Below are 23,433 nucleotides of genomic sequence, written 5' to 3'. Positions count from 1 at the left end.
TGTTGTTACATTCGGGATAGTCCTGTTCCTAAACTGACAGTTAATCGGAGGTTGCATGAATTAAAGAACGACAGCGTCAGTGTAATGTTCTTGGAGCGCAGTCCGTTTTGTGCGTGGCTGACCTGGTGCCTCGAGCGGGACCGGGAGAGCGCGCTCAATAATGCATACACGTCATTAGAAACCGGAGAAGGCCGGTGTATGGCCGTTATTTCCTGGGAAACGCGAGTCAGGGCGAGGTGCTGATAGTCCAGTCTCTGACGCACCTCAAGTTACACAGAAATCTTTGAACTTGAAGACGTGTTTCCCGCCTCTTGCGCTAATGCATGTAGTTTTGCTAAGTTTTACGTGGGTTACTGTCACCGTGTGGTGGCACTTCTGCTTCACCCAGAAACCTCGGCACTCATCTTTTATTCAAACCGGGATTAACCGGTTTGAAAGGTACATCAGTGACGATAAACTCCAGGTACGGCTTAAACTCCGCGCGACCCTTCAGTTCACCAAAGCACCATGTAGGCCTTTAAAAGTCTCGCGCTATTTGATCGCGCGGTTAATCCTAAAAAAGATATGATGGTTTGACATATTTACTTATCAAATTAGACATTCATTGAGGCATTTAATTCTATATTATAAATTTTGTCTCTCAGAATTGTTTAAAATGTTGATATGCAGGCCTGAAAGTTCATAGGAATAGGCTATAATTATATATATATAAGTATTATAGAAAACGTTAGTAGTAAACCACACTCTTGGAAAAGTAGCCCAAGTCCAATCTATAATGTCCGAGCTTGGCTAATGGTTTATGTTTTGTGTTAGGCAAGTCTGGGCTTGTTTAAGGCAAGGTTGGGCTTCACAGGTGTCACACTGGATAAATTGTTATTAACATTCCTGAAGCTCAAACAGTAGAACATGCCAAGAACATGTTTCAATTCCCAGAAATAGCACAAAACTATAACTAATAATAATAATAATGTATACTTTAAATGTTATGGAAGTTGCTTTGGATAAGTCATATGCCAACTTATTTGACTCCAAATACAACTCTCTCCATGGAATAATAATAAGAGACTATGTTCGGGTCTATGTTCTGTTCCTGGCTGTCTCTAGGGGTTTAATACATTGACATGATCTTCCCACGGAACTGAGGTGATGTGCCTCTTCATCACTGGGTTGCTCGGTACAGTATGATACCCCTGTAGCGTCCTTCTAGTTAAGTCACTGAGGTGGTACATATTAGTTCTTCTTCTCTTTGGTGTGTTTAATTAAAGCGGAGACAGATGGGATTGTCTTGGATGTAATGGTAGCACCCTGGTAATGTCCAGACATTAGGTCATTGGTCTATCTGAGGTCACACCACTGCTTGATGTATTGCTGGACATGTTCACACTTGGACATATAAGATAGAGTAAAAATGTAAGTTATTGCTTTATAATGCTAAATATTCAACCAAGTGACATTTATTTTAAAGAAATGCATTTCAATTACTCATAAAAAATAAAGCTTTCAGGTTCTACATTATTAAACAATAGACATATTGTTTAAAATAAATAATTAAATAGTTTGAAAGCTGTCTGACTGGAGTAATGGCTGCTGAAAATTCTCAGGAATAAATTACATTTATAAAATAAATAAAAAATATATACAATTATTTTTAACCTTAATAAAAGTTTTAACAATTATTGATTTTACTGTTTTATTTTAAAAAGACGCATTTGTTCGCAGATGTCACTTGGTTGTGTTATGTTGTTACCTAATACAATAATATTCATACAAACTGTGGAAAAAAAAAGCTGGTTTATATAATCGCAGGATACTTAAGTGTCTGACTTGGCACTTTGGGAACTATGTGGTTACAAGTCTGAGTTGAGGTGCAGACATGCCACACTCACTTCGGATCAATCTCTCTCCAGCACACATATCTATAGACGCACACACAAAGGCCAAGCCCCCTCAGCACCATATCGTGTACCAAAACAAAGTGTTCATAATTCATGAGCTCCTCACCAGCTGAAAAGAGGGAAAGATTCCTTTACATGTCCATTATTCAAAACCCTCCTGGCCATTGGGGAGCAGCCACAACACAGTTGCTCATTTAACATACACGTTACAAAACACACACACCCTTAAATTAGCCTAATTAGATGTCTACAATTAGGCGAACACTCCAGTATTGTGTATTCTGCCAATTTATTTGTAAGATAAGTAAAAACAAAAACATACCAAAATGACATTGCCACATTCCTGAATAATAGTTTACCAATTTATTGTAATGTAAGCATCAAACAAAAAGCCAATAAAATGCTTCAATTATTCTTCATATTCTTCACAAGCTGGCTTATGGATCCTTGTCCTTTGGCACTGACTGGCATACTTGAGTGATGCCATTGAGATGCATTCACTCAGAAAGCGAGAAACATGATAGCAGCTTAAAACTTACAATAGGCATCATACAAATCCCAGCCAGACAATTAAAAAACTCAAGAGTAGTCAAATTGTCCTGGGACCAAGGGATTAGGGTAGGGAAAAAAAGATGGAGTGCAACAAGGGAGGTAATGGGATCAAGAGATGTTGATTTAAATATGATAACATATCAAATCTCATTCTTATTCCTGAAGCAGATAGCGTTTTGTCAGTAACTGGCATAATGCTGGTTAGCACAAACAAATTAGAGTGAGGCACTTACAGTGGAAGGCAATTTAGGGCAAAACACTACAGGTGAATGAGGTAAAGTTTTAACTTTTAGAAATTACCAGTTTATTAATTTATAATCACAGTACTTTAAGAAAATTATGAAATGTAATGTTTAAAATATGCAAATTATCTAATTATCTAAAATATGTGCTAATTTTTAATTTTGTTTTGTCAAACAGAAATCTGAACACTGAATAAAGTCATGTTCGAAATCCTTGTTGTGTTGTGTTGATATATTAAAGTTCACAATAGCGAGGGATTTGGATGTCTGTATTTTTTTAATCACTCCATAAATCACAATATATTGTCAAAAGCCAGAAAAAAAATACATTTGAGAATGTTTTAAGGAACAAAAATGTATATAAACCAGGCAGATGATATATGATCAAACATATCTGCATAAACCTTCAGAATATAGACAGGAATAAAACTGAAAAGTTGTTGGGTGTACTGAAATTCATTTTTTTTTTTTTTTTTTTTGAAAATGACCTTTAAACATGGCCATGATTAAGTGTCAGCTGCTGATTAGGGTATTGTTTTGTTATATATATTGTATTATTTTGGATTGTATACTGTATAATTTGTATTTTACTTGTCTTTTTACTTTGTTGTAGTGATTTGGGTGTGAGAAAAGCACATTATAAATAAAATGTAAACTAAACATAAAAAAGACATATTGTCTTTAAAATCTCAGATGCAAAAAGAGTTGTTTTTGTACTGTATTTGAAATGCTTTCTTTCCACTAGTCTGACATGTTAGGGATGCTCAACTGCCCAGTGCATAAAACACTATGGTTTTGCCTGTAGTGTCTTGCCTTAAACAAAGGATGAATCAAAATGATTTGTTAATGTGGTAACCAGCATTATGCCACAAATGCAGTTGACTGAACCTGACTTGTACTGAACCCAGCACATTCTCTTTGGGAGTGCCTCAGATCCTCAAATGTCATCCGAAATCCATTCGGAGTATTTCAGTCTTTTTGTCTGATTTGTTTAGTAAAGCAGACGGAAGCATTGGTAAGTTGAGGTCTGTGACTCTGCGCTGTATAGCTGTTCGCAACTGAACAGAGTTTCTCTTCGCTGTATTACCGGGGATACCGATCCCTCCTCCCCCTCCCGTTCCTGTGTTCCTCTTCTCCTTTGCATGTCTCAGGTTTTTAATGACGAGAGCTTGTTGTCTCTGAGATGGAAACAATAGCGGTTTGGACCCATTTACTATGAAAGGCGAGAAGGCTGTGTCAGGCGTTGTGTGGCGCGTAAGACCAACCCAAGTGACTTTTCTAGGCATGACTTCCTTCAGTGTTCCAGTGTGACGTAGTCGAGGTAAAGGGGAGGTTTGTGTTGTGCTTTCCATTGCACTTAGTTGGCGAGCATTGAAGGTTTTCTCCTCAATGGCCAGTAAAACATCCTTAAACTGTTGTCCTGTTCTGGGAGAAGCCCCTTTTTCGGAGTAGAACGTCTGCAACTTTTCTAACTTGCCATCAGGCTGATGTTCATATTCCAGCGCTTGATATTTGTCAGAGTAAGCCAGCCTCAGATCATGTGACTTGATTGATGTTTTCATTGTCTGGGAGTCTCCAGAGGTGTCTATAGTTACAGTGGCATCACAAGGGGCGGAGTCACAGAGTTTGGTGCCACTCCCCTCTCTGCAGGAACACTTAGGCGGTGAGACACAAAGCATCTCCTTCTCACCAAAAGTTAAGACTGAAATACACACAGTTACAAATGCTGTCAGCTGAGTATGCATTGTATGTAAACCACATTTTTAATAAAATATGGGTCCTAAATTGGGTGACCCATTTAGTTATTGTCATGTTACAGGAGAGCAGATGTGATTATGTGGGACAGTGTGAGACGTGTGTGAGAGAAAAATGTACTACTATAAGACTATGTGAATATTGATTATGACTGGATGATAACATGCTTTAAATAAAATATAAATCATAAATAAGCTTTGTTAATGAAGACCGGCTCTATAACTGGCCCTCAAGTGATTGCCCAAGTTCAAGTGATAGGGCACAATGTAATTTACTTCACAGGACCTATTCAGGCTACGAGTTATTATTAATTAAAGGGGTCATGACATGGGTTTTTTTATTTTATTATTATGGTCCCCAAGGTGCAATTATAGTATTACTATAGTAAAAAAAAAAAAAAACTTTTAAAATGTAGTGAATTATGACATTTTCCCACCCTGTTTCTCATCCTTTGATTCAAACAGTCTGTTTTGGGTTGTTTCCCCTTTAAGAGTTCAGTGTTAACGCCCACTGTTATGATTGGCTAACGACATTTGACAGAACATTTGCGGATTGAGCGTAACTGTTTAGTAGCGGGTGATGCATTCGAAGCGATGGCTCTTGCAATGATAAAACCTTATATGTTTGAGCCGGAATCAGATGAGGAATCAGAGGAAAATGAACCATCACCACAACAACGAACACTGGATCAGCCCGTGTCCACATGGAAAGTGAAACTATTTTGAATTAATAAAAAAATTGTAACCCGAGACACTTGAAAACGGATTATTGTTGCATAATTATTCTATAGCTTAATATGCTAACAGTTTAACATTATTTACCTAATTTCAATGAAATGATGGGGTGTACCAAGGACAAAAATGCATGCACAGGCCATATTTGAAGATGCAGCATTGATGAGGCAACATTTTTAATCCTACTAGAAAGGCGACATATTTTCAAGATTCTCTTATACATATGTGTTTATATTAGCCAGTGATTAAAAGTAATATTGTTAATACCCTTAAATGACAATTCTACATTTTCCCTGACGTCAGGATCTTTCGGCAGCGTATTCAAAGATGTTGTTTGTCCACAGCCAGGAACAGCACATCTGCATGGCATTGTAATTTTCCTGTACACAGACCCACTCGCTGTCCGTCGACTGAACAGTTGTGAGGCGCGCGGCTCGACAACGATCCGAAATGAGCGTAGTTGTCTTGTGCTGGAGGCGGTCATATGCAAATGGTTGGAACGTCACTTCGCACCGTGACGTCACTTCTTACCATGGATCCAGAACGAGCTGTATTTAGAGCTTGATTAAATAAATGGCTCGTTTATAATGGGGAGGACGTCTTAAGCTATGAAACTTGCAGGACGTTTTAATGGTACAAAGACCTCTTATATTCCAAAAGATCAAGGCAAATTTGGTTTCTCATTTCATGACCCCTTTAAATGAGTAGCAGGCCAGTAGGTTAAAATCAGATTTTATACTAAACAATAATCTCCTTAAACAGCCCAAAAAAGTTTTGTTCCTTTATTAGACTATGCAAACATTAAATATGTTTACTGCATTCAGAGCATCTTGAGTGCCAGTCATCTTTTGTTGGATTTGGCAGCTTTGAGCAGGACTTTCTTATCCAGTGCATGCCCAGAAGAAGTCCTGGCTGGAGTAGCTGCATTAAATAACTTTTAATGAGGTTTACATTGATTCTTTTGCTCTGTTCAGTCATCATCAGAGGAACCCCATCACCACCACGAATGCATTGGTTGGTTATTTCCCCCACTCTAGCTAGAACATGAAGACATTTTCTTCTTTCTTTCTTTTAATTCTATAAAATACATCAGTAATACCCCATTATTTAATTTTTTATGTTTTGAAAAACGTTGTCTTAGTGGTGATGTTGAAGTTGTACAATCATGGTGTATTTTGTTTATAGCCTAACTTCAGCTTTTTACTTCTGACAATTATATTTAGGCTTCAAAATTCAGAAAAGGTTTGTTGATTGATTATCTGGTTGGCCTAAAAACTCACACCTTCGTTGCAGCACTCTCTTAGTGATATACGAAATGAATATTACCCTTAGGAATCAGCCCATCTTGTGTCTCGGCCAGTATGGCAATCTCATTAGCTGTATCCACGGGCAGGGAGGAGGGGGACTCTGCTCTGTCCACTAGACTTGGCTGCTTTGGTCTGATGGTCTCCGCTGTTCTTTTGGTGTCATTCTGGGCGTCTCTGTCCTGTGACTGGCTCCACTGGGTTTTCGTGGCCTGCCTTGAGCTCCTCTCATTGGCTGCGTCACTCTGAGGAGAGCAGTGAAGAAATAGTTTGTTAAGTGTTTTGTGTTTCTATCATTTTAGAGACAGAATGGAATTCTTGGATAGAGCTGTATTGCTGGATGCTTCACCTGCTGCTGACTCTTTGCACTTGCGTTGCTTCTCCCTCTTGACAAGCCCTTGTTCAGAAGATTCCATTCACTGTTCTCTTCTCTCTGAAGACAATCACTAACATGTTAGCAGTGATCCAAAACCTTACAATTAGCCAACCTAGAAGGCATCATAGCATGCATTGTGATCAGTTTTCAAATGCTGAGAAACACAAGCACAAGGATGCATCAATTTTGAAATACTGATTTTTTTCATCTTATGGTTAATAAACTGATAAATTATAGATAAACAGATAAATGCTTTCAAATTCAACATTCAAAATAATATTGTGTGAATGTAAAAATATTTTTTCTAAATAAAATTAATTATTTTAAATGCTATAAGCTAATTTAGGTATGTAGGTCACATATTGTATGTATGTTGAGATTTGATCAAGATTACATTTAACATTATTATGGTAGCATTAATTATTAGTATTTTAAAGATTAAATATGACATTAAATTTAATATCCAGTATAGGCTGGTATTGACCTGTGTTGGGGGAAAAAATAAATATAAATAAAATATTTAAATATAATTATAAAAATATTGACCTATAACCAATGTGATACTGATATACAATACTGTTCAAAGGTTTGGTGTAAGTAAAAGTAACAGAAATAAATTATTTTAAAACAGAATAACAGTTATTTCAAATAGTTATAACATTTGACAGTTTGACCGTTTTTACTGTATTTATGTTCAAATAAATGCAACCTTGGTGAGCATAAGAGACTTGTTCTGAAAACAGTAAAAACATTATGCATAAATCAAGCACGTATCATTTTACCTTCATGGCCCTCACTACTTTCTGATGCCTAGTGAGTTTTTTCAGCAGTAGATGGTAGCAAGCCATAATGGTTGACGGCTTGTTAATGATGACAGTGTGGATGGTATCAGATAGACTGTAACCTAGAGATTCAGTCATGTAGTTTAACACAGCTGTATTCAGATCCTCTGGACACAGCCTAAAAAGTTACAAAGAACCCACATACACAGATATCAGGAAATGTGATTGTTTTTGTTTTTTTTGTGCATTTCTATGTCTGTTCCATTTCATTTTACAGGTACCTGTTTTTATGAGTGACAGTATGAAGGGGTCTTTTGGCATAACCCTCATTCAACCATTTATCCTCCATTGCTGCTTTTATTGTTGGCCTTTTTGCTGGTTCTGGCTCCAGGAGAGACAAGACAAACTGTACAGCCGCTAGAGAGAAATAAAGAACGAGCACATTGACATCTTGCAGCTGCTAAATGAGTCTCAAAACTCTGTTTTAACCTTACACAGAAGATCTCAACACTGATTTGTCAGAGGAGTGAGTGTATGTGTGTGTGCCCGACCCAGACTGAACTTCACAAGGTTTCTCTTACAGAAGGGGAGATCAGATTTAAGAAGCACTTTGCTCCCCTGTTTCAACTTCTCAGCCTGGGGGGAGACAGATCAGAGTGCCAGTTTGGCACTGCACTGGATGTGTGTGTGTGTGTGTGTGTGTGCACTGAGGTGAGGGTAGTGTTTGTGTCAGCAGACAGTGACGATCACATTTACTCATTCACTTAAGGTAGCATTTATTTAATCTTAAATACAGTAAAAACTATTTATTCATTTATTTAAAATATAAGTATAATATATGATATATAATAAAAAAATCTACAATTATATTATATAGTCTTTACTGTGACTTGGATGTGTGTAAGCACATACCTGTATATATTGCTCACATGAAGAAAACTGCTTAATAAACATTAAATAATGTTTTCATGAAAATGCAAAAATGTTTCTGTGAGGGTTAGGTTTTTGGCCATTATTAAAAAATAAATAAATAAATAAATAAAACATTATTAATTCAATAAAAAAATGAATGTCTTTAGAAAGTAAATGGATAATTCAACTGGAAGTGTGTGTTTCCTTTACCTTTGCTGATGTCTGATGGTATCGCACTGATTTCTCCATTCACCATTTTCAGATGAAGCTGCTTAATATTGAAGGGCTCCACCGTAAATGGCAGAGTGCCAGTCAACATGGCAAACATGCTCACACCCCTACACATACACACAGAAACACACACAACCAGCATTAAAAATAAACCCGTCTTTATAAATAAAAAAAAGTTAATGTATACTACATACATATGGAATACATCCACATATACTTTGTGTACTCACACAGACCACACATCCACTTTAGGGCCGTATTTCCTGTGGGCCAGCAGTTCAGGCGCCGCGTAAGCAGGACTGCCACACTGAGTGTTCAGCAGCTCCAGAGAGAGAGAATCTGCCTTCAGAGTGTTACTCAGACCAAAGTCTGCACACAAACAAACGTGCATACATGCATACATTATACTGATGCAGAAACTTTAAATAGCAGACTATATGCAGGCTAATTATAAGTAGCTTTTTTCTTGCTTAGACATTTTTTAAACTAAGCTTTAAGGATTATATACAAATCATACCGATTTCAGAAGCCTACAATGAAATCCGTGAATACAAGGATGAAGGAGACTGTGAACCATGGAACTGACTCATTCAGTCACATCACAGCGATTATGACCATATAATGAGTTATGATATTCCTAATTACTAAGTGGCTTTCGATAAAAGTGAAGCGACTTATTGTAAATGAGATGTGCCTCCTGTGTGCTTACGTCTGTATCCGTAATGGTTGGTCATTCTCAGAGGTCAAAGGTCAAGCTACTGTATTACAGTAGGAATGCTTTGACAAAAACTTTCCTCACTTTAAAAGATGTACATTAATGGCGAGGGTCAAACAGCAAGAACACTGACCTACTATCTTAATGTTGTTGTGTTCGTCCAGCAGGAAGTTCTCAATCTTCAAGTCCCTGGTTAACAAACACAAAGTTCACAAATGAAGGAGGTAAAAAAAAAAAAAACACCACATAGTTGGGTAACTATGATACTAAACCTAGTTATATATTTCTGCATAAAAGTACATTTTAAGTTTTCATTTTAATTTTAGTTAAAGTTTTAATAGTTATATTATGTGTTTTTGTCATTTTTTTTTCTATTTAATTTTTTTACAATTACGTTTTAGGAATTTTAGTACTAGCAACATTTCTCATTTTAGTGTAGATTTTTCATTTTAGTTTAGATCATAAACATCTAATGTTCATATATATATATATATAGATATATATATATATATATATATATATATTACATATTTTTTTCATTTCATTCTCACCAAAAGCTAATTTTATTAGTTTTAGTTTTAGTTAACAATAACAACACTCCATTGAAGCACAAAATGTTTTTAGAACCAACTTTTACTCTCTTAACTAGCAAAAAAAATGCAAAATAGATTAATTTTTTTCAAGTGTTCTCATATTTTAGGACCCTATTTTTATTCTGTACATATGTACAAACAGCCATAAGGGTCAAGCTGAAACGGGAACTCAGATCAACTTACTTCATGTGTGGAAATACATGACCAGCCAAGAACCCCTAGCAGCACACAAAATGTAATGAAAAATGTGAATTAAGAGGGGATTTGTATTAAAGAACAGAGCCACGAGACTTATTGTTGGTGATATCACAGCTTGGTGGTCCTGGATGTTCAGTCATTCTGCCAAGTTTTACTTTTACACTCTCCCCTCTCTTTTTCTTTTATCTTACTCCCGCCTTCCCCCTTTCTTTCCACTTCATAATAAACACTCACACTCACTTTGACGACCGCACGCTCCTCACATTTAATATGAAATTGTATGAAATGCCTATAAAAATATCACAGCCCTCAAAGTTATTTTCATTTCTCTCCATTTTTACTGACATGGCTGACATCTCAAAGCCCAGTGGACGGCCTAATGTTCCTTAACTCACATACACATGCACACGCTGTCCCAAAAATGTCCAAAGTACAAAGAAAAGTTGAAGAACTATTTTAAATCTGCCCGTATTAAAGTTGTCTGACAGACATGACGTGTATTAGGGGAAAACTGGACCGCCGGCCAGTAGTTTGACTGGGTTTTTGGGGTATTATTAATGTGTGTCGTACAGAGAGGTTAGTAGAGACAGACTCAAAGGCATAAAGTGAGTGTTTGTGGAGCCAGTTGATAAAATAGTTTGATTTGGGTTGATTAATGCCATTCGAAGTGGATGAACTTTTGAACTGAAATGGACATGAACCCACAGGTTCCCTTCGTTACCATAGGGACTGTATATGTTGATTAACCCCGCGGGTAGTCAAGTGTGTGTATGTGCATGTAGGCTGATGAACATCTTGGATCCTTGGCATACATTAATAAAGGCCTGTACTGAGGGGACTGTGTGTGAAACAGACCTCAGCGTTATGAAGCTTCATCCTGGGACTACATTAGTAAGGAAGTCAGTGAATGATGTGTTAACCATAGTGGCTCTGGCTGATGATGTCATGAGAATCTAATGGCATTCCCACTCTTGCCTCAATTAGGCTTCCCTGCCAGACCAAAGAACTACACACACACACACACACATTAACAAGGGCACACCATAGACTTCTATTGTTTTTATATGATATAATTAATTTTATATTCATACATTAATCGAACTATCCTAATACAGACTAACTATAACCTAACCCTAAAAAACATAAGGTGTTGGTAGTATATTATATTTATGTAAAAATTGCATTTATATTATATCGAGGTATAAATTTATAATAATTTTTGTAATGTGCCCATTCAAAAATGGTATATATATATTATGTAAAATTATAAGAATAGACATACAAGAATAGAAAATATTTTTTGTACATTTTATTCTGAGAAAAGTAAATAATTTGAATTTATAAATAAATTATATAACATTCAAAATTTTTAAACCATTAATATTTTTTCTTATTATAAATATCAGATGCTGAAGAGAAATTATTTCATATTAGTAATATTTAATCGTTTTTATTTATTGGATTTTTGTTCCTAAAAATATCCCCGTACTACAGGCAAGAAAATCCACACACATATACTTGCGCTTTGATTTCATCCATTGTCACACGCACTTCTCTCCTCTATGACACGCGGCACTTCATTACTATATAACTAGAATCCGCTATAGAGCTTAGCACCCTCGCAGCGTTTTCCTTTCTTTTTTTCCTAGTGCTACCCCACTATCCTTACATCCCTTACAAACTACATGATCTCAGCACTTCATTTTTGGGGGTCCAGCTGTGTCATTGTGCAAGAATGTCCCCTCATTACCTGTGAACTATCCCGTGGCGGTGCAGGTGTTCCACTGCAGACAGTATCTGGCGGGTGTACCTGCGGACCTCTCTCTCCTCCAGCCGCTTGCGTTCACAGATTCGATCCATAAGGTCTCCTCCTCCACACAGCTCCATGGCCATGTAGTAGCAGTTCTCCGTCTCCAACGTCTCCAGCAGCAAGACGATGTTCGGGTGGCGGATCAGCTGGTGGATCCGGGGTTCACGCTTCATGTTTTTTAAAACGTATGAATCCTGACGAGCCTTTTTCTTATCTATCACCTTGATCGCCACCTGACAGACAGTGAGAGAAACATTATCTGTCATTTTAGTATCAACTTTGTCTCAGGTGTTTCTTTTAAAATGTAAAATTACAGTAAGTTTGGAAGGGCCATCAAACTAAATCTGTGAAGTGGATGGCTTTATTTACTCTTTTTAATCAATCTTTATTAACCTCATTGCTGTCTAAAAGAAAAAAAATCAAAAGATCTCAGCTGATTTTTATTTTCTATGGGACATTTTTCCTGTGTCTATAGTAAATAGTATTTGGTATACTATATATCAAAACTTAGTGATTTAGATTAGCTTGCTGAGTTTAATGGCACAAAGCTCAAAGTCCCTCTCTTTAACTCCAAGATAATAATTTACATTCTCAAATTCTAGGACTGAGCTGGGGGTGATGTGTGCTTGTGTATCACCACAGCAACCTGTTCTAGAAAACAGAGTGGTCAGGAAGGGCTCAGTGATGTGTATAAGAGCTGGTAACATACACACGCACACAGGCCGCAATTACTGACCCATGAAAGCTCAGGTCACCACAGTGAGAAGAGGAGGACTCTTCTCTCTCTCTCTCTCTCTCTCTATCTCTCTCTCTGTTTGTCTATCATGATGAACCCAGAGGTATTTTTAATATAAATAATATTTGTAATATAATTATTAGGTTTTATGTTAATAACAATTCTATTGATTTAGAAACATTATTTATTAAATCCAAAATGTATCCCCAAACGAGAACTAAGTAAACTCACACACCTTCTCAATTTTTAGGCAAAAGATCTGTATTGATATTGGCAGGATAATGTATTCAGATAAATAAATCCTAATACATTTTTAAATAAATACATAAATAAATATTGTAATTTATATGTAAACACAATATAATCATGCAATTACAGCCACATGATTTATCTATAATACCATGACAAAACTGAACCATGATTTTTCATTAACACTGAAGTAGGCACATGTGTGACATTTTACAGCAAATAACTGTAAAGTACTATTTCTGCAGGCTCTAAACGCAAAATCACTGAAACAATGATAATCATACCATTACAAATCATTACAAACTATTTCAAACAAAGACATCTGTTATAACTCGCTTACCAGCGAAGGGTGGAGACAAAATACATACTATTTAGTATGCTAAAAATCTATCAGATCTATTACGCGATCAAAATAAATACAGAGACACTACTGAGTGACAAAACATCAACAGCCAACGCACAATTCATGATCACTCTTCCTTCCCCAAACATAAAGTGCCTTTTATAATAATAAATGTCTCTAACGGTGTACGTGTGTTCGTGTGGATGGATTATTACTGCGGTGACGGAGTCGCTATGAAAGCTGAGAGAGCGAGACAGCATGAAAAATGGATGACAGCCTTCAGCGCACCGATGACTGACACCCTTAGTGTGTGACACTTTGCCTTTGATTGACAGGCGTCTGCATGTAAGAGACTGTTACCTTCTCTCCTGTACTGATGTGCATGCCCAGCATAACCTTGGCGAATGAGCCTTTGTTGATCATTTTGCCCACCAGGTAGCTGCCCACACGCTTGGTGTGAGGAAAGTTTTGGAGCAGGTCACGGGGCACTTTCCCAAAGCAGGGAGTTGCCGCCTGATCCAGCTCCCCTGAATCTGTCATGCTCCCATCCAGAGATGACTTCAATGCAGCCGGCATGATGCCAGTGATGTGCTTCTGCTAGCAGATCCACAGGATGAAACCGAGGATGGAGAGAGAGAGGGCATGTGTGAGGGAGGCCGGTCTCATTGGTTCTTCTTTTGCTGTTGGTTTTTGTCTGTCTTGTCCAGAAGGAGAATATCCAGTCTTCGCTCCTCTCGTGTTTTTCTTTAGTCCAGATGCTGATCCACAATCACATGCTGTGTGTTGGGACCAGGTTTCTGTCTTTTACTTGTCTTTAGCCTCAGATCTACCTCGCTTTATCTGTCTTTTCCATCTAGACTGTCTCTTCTGTGTCCAGTGGAAGGTTCTTCTGTCACTCTGGTTAGTTCATGCACCCTTGTCTTTCTGTGTGTGTGTGTGTGTGTGTGTGTGCGTGCTGGTAGATAATTAACTGTATCTGGTCTCAGGTTGATGCTGTGAGCCTAGCGTAGTGAGAGGACACACTACACCGTAATGACCCCCCACCCACACACACACACACACATACACACACACACACACACACACACAGAGAACGTAAACAAAAAAAAAAAAACAGTTCCGAAAATATACTATAAGCACACAAGCATGGTTTTTCCTGTATTTACTTCTAAACTTTTACTCGTCACATACTAATAAGCATTAAAATTTGTTAATTAAAGCATTAAAATTAAAATATAACTTTTTGTATTTAAAGTTTAGGAATATAATATAATATAATATAATATAATATAATATAATATAATATAATATAATATAATATAATATAATATAATATAATATAATGGAATTAATCCCATCCAAAATAGTTTTTGTTTACATAATATATATAAGTTTGTGTACTGTGTATATTTATTATGGATATATATTAATATAATATATTTTCTAAATAAATGTATTTAATTCTTAATGTATTTTCCTTAAATATATAGATGTGTGTGCATGTGCGTTTATATATACAGTACACACTAAATATACACAGTAAACACACATATATTATGTAAACAATATATTTTCTTTTGGATGTGATTAATCGTGTTTAATAATTTGCCAGGCTTAAATATTAAATATAATATAATATATATATTTTTTTTTTTCATATATTTTCTTCTATCAAATTAATTATTTTCCTTTGTTTTTATGAGAAAAGTAAGATTTCATATATTACTTACATTACTTATTATATTACTCTTTTTTCAAAAGCATTTTAATTAGATTTTGTATGTGTTATTTGTATGTTAGTCCATAATATTTTAATGAATAAATAAATGTGAAAAAATTATAAAAAAAAAATTTAATTAAATAAATACACAGAATGACACATGAAGCAAATTTTTTAGATACCTCATACATGTAAAAATTATTTTATAGCACAGAAAAAAATTATATATATTCTTTCACACTTTATCAGTCAACATCTTTTTATGCACAATAATTTTCATATATTGTCAGAATAACATTCTTTTTGTAGGAGCTTGTCTCTCAAAGGTCCAGTAATATATTTCTTGGATATCATCAATAAAGACTAATATCCTCTACCACACTAGAAATTAAATCATGAAGGAAATAAACACCCCATTAATCACACAGTCTCATATTGCCCAAGTAATAATCCTGGGATATTACAATGACTCAAAAAGCAACATCATCTAATAAACCAACTCTAAAACCTCTTGAATGAAGCAGTCAGATTTCATTGGTTAATAATGACATGCTGTAATGAGAGGCTTGTCAAAGCGAACATCACTTGAGATCCTTTTATGACGATGAGGAAAAAACAGCTATATTGGTATTGATATCATAAATGGCTTTAGAAAGGAAAGTACACATACATCTATGTGATTGGTTTTGGCCTTGGACCAGAGTGTGTTAGTAGGGGTCTGTGTGCTTGAATGAGAGGCTATTGTTGGATAAGTGTGTGGTTGGGGTCAGGTTTCTTAATTTCTTATTCGCTCACTTATTCATCCACCGGAGAGGGAGATGAACTGAGCAGCAAGGGGCTGGAATCTGAGACCACCATACCCCACACACGCATTTATATATACATTGCAGCAAGTAAAATAAAAAACTCTCATTCATTTCTACTCTAGTATCCACTCTGAGAAAACAAAGAGAGACCCTAAAGCTGTGTGTGCATGAGCCTCAAATGTTTAATATCCATGGTTCAAAGCAGGCCATGACAACAAGAGCCAGAAAGTGCAAACACACAGATGCTCAGAACAGAACGGTTTGCGTTCACCCCCAAAATATGTGTTCCAGCCTTGAGGCTTTGGCAACACATTGCGCGGTCAAATTAATAGTGCTGAAAACCTCTGTCCATTTCCTGCTCTGTAAGAAACCAATCCCCAGCAATCCATTAAAGCATATCTTAACACTAAATAACCTTTAAAAAGCCTGCTAGAGCATCCATGTGCTAACATGCTAATATATATATAATTAGTGCAATTAATCACATCCAAAAGAGTTTTTGTTTACATAATATATACAGTATGTGTACATAATATATATAACATAATTTACATTATATATATATATATATATATATATATATATATATATATATATATATATATATATATATATATATATATATACATAGTATAAATATTTATTACACAGACAATAATTTACTGATTATATTTAAGATAATTATCTGTTTATCTGTATCAGCCAGAATATTAATTTGTGCATTATGCCCCAAAATACAGAGGCATTTCTTAAAATATCTCGCAAAGAAAACAAGAAATATATACGGTTTTATATAGAACAATATAAGGAAGATGAATAAACGATGACAGAATTGTAATTTTTGGGAGAACAATTGCTTTAAGTTTGCGTAAAGCATACAGCATGTTCTCTCAACAACATGTCAGCCTTGATCAGAATGAACAAGTACTAACAGTTGGGAACACTGCCCTCTTGTGGCCAAAGAAGCACATTATTATATATTATGAAATATATATAAACGTAAGTAATAAATTATATATTAGTCTTTTTTTTCATATTATGCTAAATCCCTAAAAACTGGGACTAGTCGCACACGTTTCTCCAGTAAATATAAATGAATCATGTATTATATATATATATATATATATATATATATATGTGTGTGTGTGTGTGTGTGTGTGTGTGTGTGTGTGTGTGTGTTTCTATGAATCATATATGATTTGGAATACCATCAGCCAATTAGTTTAATATTTCATTACATACCTGACTCAAACACAAAGTCCTAATCATATAACACCCTGATGAAGACTCAATTAAAAAACAACACCTTCATTGACTGCCAGCATCACAGCTTGTTTAGAGGCCTAGTGCTGTCAACAGAACACTCCACAAGAAAGACAAGGAAAGCAAATAAAAATGAGAAACAGAGACAGAGATTTGCCTGTCTGTAAGCTTGTAGATGGGATCGACTTTAAACCATAATTGCATTGAAAATGCTTCAACACAGCTAATGAAGACCTGCTGGGTGCACACACACACACACACACACACACAAAGCGTAACATGGGGCAGGGTGATGACAGCAGTGAAGTGAAGCAGTCATTTCCTGCGCACCATGGCCAGATGTCTCACACACTACGTCCCTCATCTAATCCCGCTCACACACACACACTGGTGTGTAATAAGTCAGACATTTAGTTCTCATTAATCCCAATACAAGGGTCACTCAGACACAGCTGCTCTGCAAAACTTAATTACGACGTCCCGCTAAAGGGTGAACCGCACTATTTGTGGACAGAGTTGGATAAAATAACACTGAATGATGTTTTAGTGAGTGTTCTGCGTGTGTGTTTGCATGTGATGCAGCGAGTGGCTTAATTACTGTGTGCTAATGAAAAGCTGTGTGTGAGTTTGTGAGCAGCTCAGATGGTGGAACTGCCACGCTGTGCTCACAGCTCGTAAATTGCACACCTTCTAAAGGATGTGGGCTGTTGCTTGTGTGTGTGTGTGTGTGTGTGTGTGTGTGTGCAAAAAGCTAAAAAAGCTAAAAGCACAGAATTTAGGGCCCAAATCAACAGAGTGCAACTGCAGTAAAAATCTCCTTAGAGATTAGTTGGTGTATAGTGGATGTTATTTGGAATTGTTAGAGCGAATGATGTGCTAACGTGGATGTGCTGTACCAGATGTGAAAATGTTAAACTTAGATAAATACATCATTAATCATCTAAGAATGCGTGTGGATTTGAAAAATAGAGACTATTCTATTGCATATGGGAAAACTTGCATAAACCCCAGATGTTTGAGAGTCATCCATGTTTTGAGCCATTAGAATATTTCTCTGTAGTTTCCAGAAGAGGGCACTAGAGAGAAACTCATCTTCTTTTATTTCCTTAAACACTCTGGGAGAAAATTAGATATAAATATAGATCTAGATATAGAACATAGCTTTCTTTTGATTAAAAACATGAGCGCAATTTATATATATATATATATATATATATATATATATATATATATATATATATATATATATATATATATATATATATATATATATATATATATATATAATTTTTTCTGTTTTAATAAATACTGAAACATTTATATTTTATATTTGATTTTAATTAATTTGTTTCTAGACCTTTATTGCATATGTTTTCATTCCTTTTCTGGACGTCACTCGTCCTGATATTAAACTAGGATTAGTATCTCATGGTTTCTAACATCTAAACAGCTCAAAAATGAATCAAACAGCACAAAAGAGCTAATAAAGATAAAAATAAATAAATTAATTAAAAAACAATTACAAACTCGTTGTTTGGATTGGAACTGTATCATAGTCCTGTAAAATAAATCATTTGAAACAATTCATTTAGTGGTGACTGTAAAACTCACGCTAAAACAAGCCATTACTGAATTAGCTTTCTTTCATGATTCCCGCTCTGAACAACACATAAAAATGCAGCTTTTAAGTTTCGCTAGAAAATCATTCTGAAAGGGCAAACTTAGAACAAGAAAGGGGGTTTTGTTCTGTGCTCTTCATTAATTGCACACCCAAAAAACAGTGTTTATACCCCTCATGCCTTGTTTCAGGGCCTTTCTGTCACTGATTAGCAGCAAGCTGTGACAAAAGCATTCTTCATGCAAAAAACCTTCCCAAAAAATTGACTTCCATGACAACCATCTCTCCATAAACGTCCCGACTGTAAATTCACAATTATTTGACTCTCTCTGCCTCATTTTGAACACACAGATTTTTTTTTTTTTACCACAATACCAGTGATTTCCTGCTCATATGGTCATCCGTGCACCCAAAGTCAACAGCAGAGAGACCATACAGCATAATGGATGTGTTTTATGGAAAGGGTGTTATATTAAGTTTAATAGCAGTGTGCGGTGGGCTAATGGCTGCCTTTGGCTTCCCTCCTGAAAATAGAACTGAGGGTGGGTTTGGAGGGATTCCTCTGTATGTGCGTCCAAGTGAGAGAGATGTATATGGACAGTTCTAGATATAGAATATGCAAACGGATTGTGAAAACTGAATGGAACAAATGAAAGGAAAGAGACCATTTCATTCTGAAAACTAGTTCCATTTGTACAGTTTAGCTGCTTGGCTTTAAATAAGCATTTAGAGGCTAAATAACTAAATGGGGACAAAAAAAATAAAAAAAAAATAAAATATATATATATATATATATATATATATATATATATATATATATAGACACACACACACACACACACACACACTCACACACAAACCTTTATATTGCAGAATAAATGTTCACCTCTCTAAATATTTGGCAGTAGTTTAGTAATCCCAGCGTTTATCCATCTTGTAACCTGTGATCTGATGTTTATGCGATGTGGGCTTTGGGGTTTGTATGTGTGAATGGTCGATAATGGCCTATAATATATTGTAGCCCACTCTTAATTTAGAGGCAGTTTTAAAGGCGCATGAAGGCAAAGCTGTAAAATATTCCCCCTGCGCTGTGCTGAGCAACGCCTCTATCAACCTCCATCCCACCCTCCATTTAGAAAGACTTGCTTATTTGAAGAAAAAAAGGTAAATGCTCTTCTGAATGATTGACTCTTCTATCTATCTTCTTCGGCCCATTTCTCCATTTCTTCGCCTAGCTCCCTTTGTTTTCCTTCTTTAACTAACCTGCATCATTTTATCAGAAGTGGCCTGAAATGAAGTGCTAAGTGTTGGGTTTTATTGAAAGGAAACAGACTGGAACAACACGTGTGTTTTCTCAGGCCTGTAAAGACTCCTCTGCTCCTCAGGCCAAATTCTTACAAATGAATTACAACCTGTGTACTGATGAGTCCTCACTACAGACTCATTCCTGCTGAGAGAGAGTCCTAGAGCAGGAGAGATGAGAGATGGCTTGAAATGTACTGTTAATGAGCGTGCGTGCATGCACGTGTGGGTGCTGAAATCATTAATGCATGGTGGTGTTAGCAAAAATCTGGTCTTAATTTGCTGAGATTTGTGCTGTTTTAATGTACATATTAAATATGTTGCCAAATTTAACAGCAGTCAAGCGCCCATCTGCTCCACTGAACAAAAGATTTTTGCTAATCTGTCATTAAGTGTAAATGAGTGTATGAAATTTTGTAAGAATTACTTTTGCTGCAGACACAGAAAAGTTTGTATAAAGATGCTTAGATTCCATATGTAAGCATATAAATACATAGAACAAATATTATGTTTTTAATTAATAAGAAAGGGATTGGAGTGATATAATGTGTTTGGTTCACATTTAAATTTAAAACCTAACAAACTTTTTTTTCTTTTTTTCAGGAATTCTGCTTATGCCGTCTTCTCTTAAAATTGTGCCACTAGGTCTAATATTTTGTAATATAATCCAAATACATTCAAATATTTTATGCATATTTAAATATGTTTTTGAAGCCTCTATATGCAGTATGCGTTTAACAATTATGCATTAGGTAAATCAATATAAATATTAAATACAACATCTATATAATTCTAATAATATTACAACCACATATATTATAACAATATTTTTATTTTAATTAATAATAATATTTATATATTTTCAGATAAAACTAAACTTGCTGCAAAATGTTTTGTGTATAATTGTATTTGTATTTTTTTTATTTTTTACAAATTGCCCTTAAACATGTGTTTTGTGTGTATATTTAAATGCAGTGCCTTATAAACTCCTCTGTTCCCAGTCTTTCTTCTTTTTTCGGCACATGGTTTCAAGATACGGTCGGCCATGCCACATCAAACCTGAACTCAGCAGCTGGCCGTGTGGTTAAAGAGCATGTGTGTGGAAGGGTGATGGTTGCCAAGGAACCAGAATTTAATAAAGTCATCGGGTCTAAGATGGGGAAGAAACCGCAGCTCAACTCGAAGCATGAGAAATCGACGGATGCCACCCCCACATCCACATTCGCTTTTCTCTCACTCTCACTGAACACTGTGCTGCTGCTGTAAACACATCTATAAGAGAAGTTCCAGGACACTGCACTGCCAACCTCTGCCAACAATTCAGGATGGGAAATTCATTTAGATAGAACAATCATCAGAGATGTGTTCACTTAGCTCTGCTTTAGAGCTTATGTATGTGTATGAGTGAGTTTTCACTGTCTGATATTTCTGTGTGTTATGTTGTTAATGGCACACCTTGTTTGCCAGGCAGAAACAGCCAATTAAATCAACTTGTGCTAAACTGGGTCCATTTTCAGTGGTATGCCTCCAGGACCCACAAAAACAATCTTCAGTGTGTGAGTGTGTGTCTGTGTGGGATGGGGATTTACACCTCACTAATGATGTGTGAGTTTAATACTCGTAGCTGTTTTCAGCTTCACATGCAACAGGTTAACACCTTCAGTGCCATGGCTGGTGAACAGAATGTACACTCTGAATTGTGTTTTTGCACTATAACAAAAGTTATAACAATTATGAGAAGTAAATCTGCAAATTATGTTGCTGTTCGTTATTATAAATCAGAAAACTAACCCGTTGTTTTTATAACTAAAGAATATATTTTAAGATCAACAGCTTATTGTGTGATTTATGTGACAAGAGTATTGAGACTGATGTATACATATCTACTAAAAACCTAGTTATCTATATATTTTATTTTATTTGCTAAACATGTCATCTTCTTTTATTTAGTTTGATCTATCCATACTTTTTAGGCCTTTCTTGACATATTCAGAAATGGATTCGAATCATTTCCGTATGTCAGTTTATTTGGAAATCTTGATATGCAAGTATGTTTAACTTTATCCACATAAATAAAGTATATAGTACATAGGGTGATATATATTAAATAGCATATCACAACTTCTTGAATGCCTGCATGGACGCAAAATGTAAACTATATTATCAGCAACCTCTAATTCACTAAATGTGATTAATGCATGGCGATACTAAGATATTATAAACATCAACATCATGAATTTCAGTAAAAATGGTTTGTATTGTAAAAAATGCTCTATATTGTAAAAAGCGCTTTACAGTACAAATAAACTTGACTATTAAATACACAACTGAAGGAACTGAAAGAATATAATTACCTGCAGCATAATTATACAATATATATATATATATATATATTGTATAATTATGTATATATATATATATATATATATATATATATATATATATATATATATATATATATATATATATATATATGAATTCATATATATATGAAAATTTGAGTAAAGTAGTAAACTAGATAAAAGTCAGTATTATTAATGTATATAAATAACACTTATTTATAAACAGTTAAAAGATATCTGTTCTATTTTCCAATTCTGTTTAAGAGGAAGGAAGGTAAATTCTGTTATTGGAATCAGGTCACTTATTAAATACAGTGAGGTTAAATGGAGTAAGACTGGCTGTGAGGAACATCGTTAGCACATTGGCATGACGGACTCCAGTAATTAGGGGGCGTGGCTTCACATCACCAATCACCCTGCTGTGTTTGGTGCTTCCTGCTGATTTACAATGTGCAGACTAAGATGTGGCTGTTTTAGCAGGTCATAACTCGTTCCACACACATACACAGACACATTGGCTAAATCAGTGCCAAGTGCACACACACACCAGGCTTACGGATGCCAGACACACACACTCTCGACACTGCCTTCACCTGGCTGTTTTTTGTTCCGTCTCACACTTTTCCTTCCTTTGCAAATCCCAGAGTGAAAACAGAGGGCAGTATACCAAGTCCTGGGGAATAGCTGGACAGTGACCTGAGCTGCAGGGAGCTGTGGAGAAAAAGGAGAAGAGGGGTATGAGGCTACAGCTTCATGTTGTACTGGTGTTAATGTGTTTCAGTAGCAAACTGAGTTAGGGGCAACTTGAGAAAAAAAGGAACATGCTTTAAAGATAATTTAACATGGATTCTTAGAAACTATATTAAGTAGCCATTATGACCATTATGTAGACTTTTAGAGTTTTTAGAATAAAAAACTAACAAAATACTGTTCTTTTGAATTTGTATTCATCAAA

The 23,433-nt window shown here is 35.7% G+C and overlaps 1 protein-coding gene across 2 annotated transcripts; it reads right to left on the bottom strand.

Annotated features, from left to right (window-relative positions):
- Positions 1-1,751: 1,751 nt before the first annotated feature.
- On the bottom strand, positions 1,752-23,184 carry LOC113041406 (hormonally up-regulated neu tumor-associated kinase homolog A). Of its 2 annotated transcripts, none has more exons than XM_026199900.1 (10): positions 23,072-23,184; positions 12,040-12,332; positions 9,632-9,687; positions 9,014-9,152; positions 8,763-8,890; positions 7,922-8,057; positions 7,641-7,818; positions 6,832-6,915; positions 6,505-6,727; positions 1,752-4,391 (listed from the first exon to the last, which is right to left on the bottom strand). In XM_026199900.1, exons 2-10 carry the CDS (start codon positions 12,270-12,272, stop codon positions 3,634-3,636), a joined length of 1,935 nt encoding a protein of 644 aa, XP_026055685.1. In that variant the 5' UTR covers positions 12,273-12,332; positions 23,072-23,184; the 3' UTR covers positions 1,752-3,633. The 2 variants fall into 2 exon arrangements, with proteins under 2 accessions (XP_026055685.1, XP_026055684.1); XM_026199899.1 differs by lacking the exon at positions 23,072-23,184 and adding an exon at positions 13,788-14,339.
- Positions 23,185-23,433: the final 249 nt, after the last annotated feature.

This window comes from Carassius auratus, chromosome 23 (genome assembly GCF_003368295.1).
Source record: "Carassius auratus strain Wakin chromosome 23, ASM336829v1, whole genome shotgun sequence".
Taxonomy (NCBI): domain Eukaryota; kingdom Metazoa; phylum Chordata; class Actinopteri; order Cypriniformes; family Cyprinidae; genus Carassius; species Carassius auratus.
Note: the sequence above shows the minus strand (reverse complement) of the source record. Positions and strands in the feature narration are given on the sequence as shown.